We start from the raw sequence: 7500 nt of genomic DNA, 5'->3' as shown, positions 1-7500 counted from the left end.
AGAGCAATTTTAACTCATTCGGCCACTATAAGAAATACATTTTACTTGCTTTAAAGGGGAGAAGGTTTAGATTTGAATTATTGTCGGTGTAAAGCGGTTCATTGTATGAAGAACATGATCGATTTATACATATATGAGTGTGTGTGTGTGTGTGTGTGTGTAATATATACATATATATTTACACTACTAATTACTAATAATATATAACATAACCTGGATAAATGAGAACCTTTACAGATTCAGAATATATATATATATTTATTTATTCTACTGAATCTGTTTTTAAAGGTTCTCATTTATCCATGTCATGGTATATAATGGTAGTTAGTCTTTGTTAACTGGACTTGTGTGTATATATATATATATATATATATATAGAGAGAGAGAGAGAGAGAGAGAGAGAGAGAGAGAGAGAGAGAGAGAGAGAGGGAGAGGGAGAGGGAGAGAGAGAGAGAGAGAGGCGGAAAGAAAGAGAGGGTATTGTTTATTTCATTATTTTATTTATTAATATTTTTATTTTATTTTTTACTGTCTGTGAAGGCTCTCATGTATCCAGGTTACTGAACTTGTTTACAATATATATATATAGAGATCGAGAGACAGGGGGAGAGATTTTATATATAGATAATATAGATAGATAGATAGATAGATAGATAGATAGGGAGGGAGAGAGATTTTATGTATATATATATATATATATATATATATATATATACAGGGAGAGAGAGAGAGAGAGAGAGAGAGAGAGAGAGGGCATTGTTTATTTTATTTTATTTTACATTATTTTATTTATTTTTATTTCTATTGTATTTTCTTTTTAACTGAATCTGTTTGTGAAGGCTCTCATTTATGCAGTTTATGAAGTAGTAGTTAGTGTTATGTAACTGAACTTGTGTATATACTATATATATATATATATATATATATATATATATATATATATATATATATATATATATATATATATATATATATATAAATATATATATATATATTTTTTTATTTTTTTATATATATATATTATAAATATATATATATATTTATTTATTTATATATATATATATATATATATATATAGAGAGAGAGAGAGAGAGGCAGAGAGAGAGACAGAGAGAGAGACAGAGAGATTTTATTTTACTTTTTATTTTATTCATTTATTTTCTATTTTCTATTTTTACAGAATTTTTCTGTGACGGTTCTCATTTAACCAGTTTATGGTATATAGTAGTTCGTCTTAGTTAACTGGACTTGTTTTGTATTTTGTTGAACCTTTTTTTCTTTTTGTAGACCCCAGCTTTGTTTCCAATGCCTGTTTTATTACCCAAATACCAATGATCGATTTTAGGTTGGATGAAGAAGCCTGGAACCATGTTTCAGTTGCCATATCTACATTTGATCATATTATTACCATATCATATTAAAAGAACAATTTATTTAGATATAATTTAACAAAAAGAACGAAGGGCACCTAATGGGTTCTTTTTCAGGGTGTGTACCCAACGGCAATTCCCCGAATTTCCGGTAGGTGTCGCGGTCTGCTAACAGGCAAGAGCCGGCGTCCCAGGGATTTTTTTTTTTTTTTTTTTTAGGAAGCTGTACATCGACTTGGGCCTAACGATTCTCAGATCGTCATTATTTGTAACCATAGAGCATGAATTACCTCTTGAGGTCATCAGTGAGAATTTACGACTGGTCAACAAAAGCACGTGATTTCCAAACGCACCCACACCCCCATATTTGGCCGCATACATAGCTAAAAACCAAGTACAGTTGCATTGCTATAATTCATGAATCCATCATAAATCGTAAGGCACGGGGTGATCCACAAATCAAGCCTCCTGAAAAAAAAAACTAGAAAATCACCCCAATGAGTTCGTACTTTGTGAACTCGTTCTCAGGGCGCTATTCTAATGGCCCCGACTACCATGTGTTAAATTATGGCAGCGGTGGTGGCGGCGGTGGCGGCGGCGGTAATGTGAACGGATCTTACAGGGAGGCAAGCAGCATGCATCCCGCCACCTCTTATGGGTACAACTACAATGGAATGGACCTGAGCGTCGGCCGGGAAGCCGCTTCTTCCAGCAGCCACTATGCGGACACTTCAGGAGGATTCCCCGGACAGGAGAGCAGATTCCGTGCTTCCTCCTCCTCCAGCTGTCCCCTCTCCTCCCCAGAGTCCCAGAGCCTTGGGGGAAAGGGTGAGCAGGTCTCCACCGACCCGGCTACTTCCAGGAGCTTCACAGAGGTGGAAGAGACCAGTGTATCCTCAGAGCCAGAAGAGGGCACCCCAAGAGGAGGCAGCACATCCAGGGCACAGCCGGAGAGCAGCCCCCCAGGAGTACCCAACACAGACGGACAGACCCCACAGATCTTCCCCTGGATGAGGAAACTGCACATTAATCACGGTACCTCCAGCTTTTTCATTACAATTTCACAGGGGGAGGATGGAGGGTGGATGGGGGGTGACATGAGGAAGCTCAGTGTGCCTACCTTCCCCATCACAGCCCCTCAGAACACAGGGCAATGCCACCGACACATGGGTGCAAATTAAACCCGAATCATAAAATTAGAACAGTTCTTAATGTGCTCTGATTGCATAAAGGAGTCATTGAATAGATAGATTGTAGTGTGTGAGAAATATATAGCTTTACCCATCAGAGCCCCTTAGAACACAGGGCATGGGTGCTGAAATAAAACTCAACACCAGGTCGGATCATGGAAATTGAATAGTATTTAATGCACTCTGACTGTATACTGAAAAATTATATAAAATATTGTAGGTGAGCAATTTATATCTAAGTAGGTCTACCATCCTCATCAGAACCCCAGAGAACAGGGGCAGACCCATGGGTGCTGAAATAAAACTCAACACCAGGTCGAATCATGGAAAAAGAATAGTATTTAATGCACTTTGACTGTATACTGAAAAATTATATAAAATATTGTAGGTGAGCAATTTATATCTAAATAGGTCTACCATCCCCATCAGAGCCCCAGAAAACACAGGGCAAAGGGGCAGACCCATGGGTGCTGAAATAAAAACGAACTCCAGGTCGGATCATAAAAATAGAACAGTGTTTAATCCATGACTGTATACAGAATCCTCATGTCAATAATTGTATAAATAAAATAATGTAGGTGAGCAGTTTGTATTCCAGTAGGTCTACCATCCTCACCAGAGCCCCATAGAACACAGAGCAAAGGGGCAAACACATGGGTGCTGAAATGAAACCTAACTTTAGGTTGGATTATAAAAAACAGTGTTTTATGTACTCTGATTGTGTACAACATCATTGTGTCAATAATTGTATAAATAAAATAATGTAAGTGAACAATTTATATCTCAGTAGGTCTACCATTCCTCATCAGAGCCCCATAGAACACAGAGCAAGTGGGCAGACACATGGGTGCTGAAATAAAACTCAACACCAGGTCAAATCTTAAAACTACAGCAGTGTTATTGCACTCTGATTGTATACAGGGTCATTATTATAATGAATAGATAAAATGTAGTGTGTGAAAAATATGTAGCTCAATATGTCTACCATCCCTATCAGAGCCCCATAGAACACAGGGCGATGAGACAGACACATGAGTGCTGGAAAAAAAAACCTAACCCCAGGTCGGATCATACAAATAGAACAGTGTTTAATGTACTTTGACTATATACAGAATCAGTAAATAAATATAATATTGTGTCTACCTGTAAAAAAAAAAAAAATACAATGTTGTTGGTGAGCAATTTGTATGTCAGTGTGTCTATCATCCCTAACAGAGCCCCATAGGACACAGAGCAATGGGGCAGACATATGAGTGCTGAAATAAAACCCAACCCTGACTGTATACAGAATCATTCTGACAATCATTGAATGAATACAATATTGTGTCTGTAAAGAAAATAAAAATAAAATAGAAATACAATGTTGTTGGTGAGCAATTTGTATGTCAGTGTGTCTATCATCCCTATCAGAGCCCCATAGGACACAGAGCAATGGGGCAGACATATGGGTGCTGAAACAAAACCCAACCCTGACTGTATATAGGATCATTATGACAATCACTGAATAAATGCAGTATTGTGTCTTCCTGTGTATATATATATATATATATATATATATATATATATATATATATATATATATATATATATATATATATACACACACAGGTAGACACAATACTTTATTTATTCAGTGATTGTCATGATGATCCTGTATACAGTCAGGGTGTCTATCATCCCTATCAGAGCCCTCTGTATGGGACAGACATATGGGTGCTGAAATAAAACCCAACTCTGACTGTATACAGGATCATTATGACTGTCATAAAATAAATACATAAAATAAAGTGGATGACAAATGTTTAGCTTAATGTGTCTACATTCCCCATAGAACACCAGACAGGGTGCAGGAATAAAATCAACACCAGGTCTGATCATAAAAATGGTGACTGTATATGTTGCAGAATCATTATGAAAATCATTGAATAGCTTAAATGTAGTGGATGATATTTCATATATTTCCAAGGCTATAAAATGTAGCAAGCATTGTCGGGAATGAATACAAAGTAATAAAGTGATAAAGCCTGGCTATGGTTTAATTAGACCAAATAAATAGAAACAAAAATGAAAGGAGTTTGTAGAGGAAAGGGAAGCTGTGTTCATGGATGAGCAGTCATGTGGGACAAGTGGATGGGGTGAAGGGCAGTTCAGGGAAGGGGAAGTGAGCTCCAGGTGTAGGATGATCAGGATTGTGCCTTTTGTTATTAATTCCCTGCAATGGTTATCCTCCCCTACCCTACAGATATGACAGGTCCTGATGGGAAGCGGGCGAGGACAGCCTACACCCGTTACCAGACGCTGGAGCTGGAGAAAGAATTCCATTTTAATAGGTACCTGACCCGCAGGAGAAGGATTGAGATAGCCCATGCCTTGTGTCTGTCCGAGCGCCAGATCAAGATCTGGTTTCAAAATCGAAGGATGAAATGGAAAAAAGATAATAAACTGAAGAGTATGAGCCTGGCCACAGCAGGGAGTGCCTTCCAGCCCTGAGAGGGACACCATGTCCAGGACTTCTAGCTCCCAAATCTGGGAACACCTTTGTTTTTTTTTGTGGCACTTGCTGTGGGGCACCTCTTGGCATGTCTGATGTTCTAAGGACACATTTGGTGGCTCCTGACCCAGGATTACACCCCATCTCCTCATCCTTTCTAGCTGTGTTCAGTGCTCTCAGTCCTATATGTTCGTGACTGTAAAATACTGCTGCTTTTTATGGACTAACATAGCATGTTTATCTGAGCTCTTAAATGTTCTAACTTATTTATAATGGATAATAATGAAAACAGGTGTTGAACAGTTTACAGTTTTTGTTTTTTGTTTTTTTTGGAAATGTGTTTATCTGTTTTTTTTTTTTTTTTTTTTTATGTTGAGCACAGGTGGTCTATGGATGCACTAAAATTCCCGTCTTGAAACGTGTTATTTCAATGTCAGGTCTGTGGTTATGCTCGCAATTTTTTTGCCTTTGCTAATTGTTCTCATACTGCAAGGTTAGACTCATTCTTATGTCATCAATACTTGTTGGGGGGAGTGATTGACATGTTTTGTCTATTAGAGGTACCTGTTATTGTCTGGCTGCCTGAGGATTTTGCCAATCCGTTTTTTTGTACTTGTATTAATGAGAATAATAAAAGAAAAAAAAAAGGTTCTTCTGATTGTGAAAAAAAAAGGTGTCCCTTGTATCTCTGTTTTTTTTATCAATTTTTATAACTGTTCTGAAAAAAGTGTGATCAGGATAAAGTATAAAGAGGACAATATGATAAAGTGGATCAAATATAAGAACGAAGTTGATCAAGTATAAAGTGGTCAATATGATGAAGTGGATACAGTATAAAAAGTATAAAGTGGTCAATATGATAAAGTGGATAAAGTATATAAAGTGGTCAATATGATAAAGTGGATAAAGTATATAAAGTATAAAGTGGTCAATATGATGAAGTGGATACAGTATATAAAGTATAAAGTGGTCAATAGGATAAAGTGGATAAAGTATATAAAGTGGTCAATATGATAAAGTGGATACAGTATATAAAGTGGTCAATAGGATAAAGTATATAAAGTGGTCAATATGATAAAGTGGATACAGTATATAAAGTATGAAGTGGTCATTATGATAAGGTGGATAAAGTATATAAAGTATAAAGTGGTCCATATGATAACGTGGATAAAGTATATCAAGTATATAAAGTGGTCAATATAATAAGGTGGATGAAGTATATCAAGTATAAAGTGGTCAATATGATAAGGTGGATGAAGTATATAAAGTATAAAGTGGTCAATATGATAAAGTGGCTGAAGTATAAGTATGATAAGTGGAAGTGTAAAGTGGTCAATATGATAAGGTGGATCAAGTATATAAAGTATAAAGTGGTCAATAGGATAAAGTGGATAAAGTATATAAAGTGGTCAATTTGATAAAGTGGATAAAGTATAAAGTGGTCAATATGATAAAGTGGGTACAGAATATAAAGTATAAAGTGGTCAATATGACAAAGTGGATAAAGTATAAAGTGGTCAACATGATAAAGTGGATGAAGTATAAGTATGATCAGTGGATAAAGTGTAAAGTTGTCAATATGATAAAGTGGATAAAGTATATAAAGTATAAAGTGGTCAATATGATAAAGTGGATGAAGTATAAGTATGATAAGTGGATGAAGTGTAAAGTGGTCAATATGATAAAGTATAAGTGATAAAAGTGGATAAAGTGTAAAGTGGATAAAGTATACAGTGGAGAAGAATGATAACGTTTAAGGTGGATAAAGTAAAAAGTGGACAAAGATGGGCTTGACAATGACAGAGGCAAAAAAAGTTTCTAAAAACTTCCCAAACTCAGCAGTTGTGTCCTAACTTTTGATAAACATCTATTCAAGCTAGCCACATCCTAAATAATACATTCTATAAATGATGATGTCTACAGAGAGAGAAAAAAAAAGTGAAAGTTAAACACTTACCACACAATGTGCACTGTGTTAGGCCTTCTGGAGGACTTACAGGGCAGGCTACCATCCCAGTCCCCAAAGCTATTTTAGCAGAGGCAAACTACACCCAAAGTAGGTATGACATTTACATGTCAAATGGGTACGGTTTTATCTAGAAGTTACATCGTAAAAATGGCCCAGACCTCAGACAGATACCCCTCACTGGCTCTCAAAAGTCACGTGAGCTCCATAAACTTAGGTTTATGGTTTTAGGGAGTTGACAATGTACAATATATTTCACATTCTCCACAATGTTAAGTGACAGTTTAACTGGCTTGTGAGGGACGCAGCCAGTGAGTACTCCAGCAGATGAGCTGCTACAGGGAATGTCAGACAGTGCAGGCTTCCTGCTCTCTGTAGAGGACATCAAAAGTAAGTTTTTTTTCTATATCCTTATCTCTCCTACACCCTACAGAATGACACATTCTTAGCATTATATATCTCTGGGCAATACCGCCGCATTAC

At 36.5% G+C, this 7500-nt stretch overlaps 2 protein-coding genes across 4 annotated transcripts in view; both read left to right on the top strand.

Annotated features, from left to right (window-relative positions):
* HOXB3 (homeobox B3) overlaps positions 1 to 7500 on the top strand; it is a 90702-nt gene that overhangs the window by 10444 nt on the left and 72758 nt on the right. Inside the window, exon 1 of one of the 3 annotated variants that reach the window (XM_082272549.1) lies at positions 7319 to 7407. The exons of the other annotated variants lie outside the window; for them this stretch is intronic. The gene's annotated coding sequence lies outside the window, so the exon portion shown is untranslated. Of the gene's footprint in view, positions 1 to 7318; positions 7408 to 7500 lie in introns of those variants that run through there. 3 annotated transcript variants of the gene reach the window in all.
* On the top strand, positions 1721 to 5624 carry HOXB5 (homeobox B5). Its single transcript, XM_082271206.1, has 2 exons — positions 1721 to 2405; positions 4803 to 5624. The coding sequence occupies exons 1-2, from the start codon at positions 1868 to 1870 to the stop codon at positions 5048 to 5050; spliced, it is 786 nt and encodes a 261-aa protein (XP_082127332.1). The 5' UTR covers positions 1721 to 1867; the 3' UTR covers positions 5051 to 5624.

This window comes from Pelophylax lessonae (assembly GCF_965119305.1).
Source record: "Pelophylax lessonae genome assembly, chromosome: 11".
Taxonomy (NCBI): domain Eukaryota; kingdom Metazoa; phylum Chordata; class Amphibia; order Anura; family Ranidae; genus Pelophylax; species Pelophylax lessonae.
The sequence above is the reverse complement of the archived record's forward strand: the minus strand, read 5'-3'. Positions and strand labels throughout refer to the sequence as shown.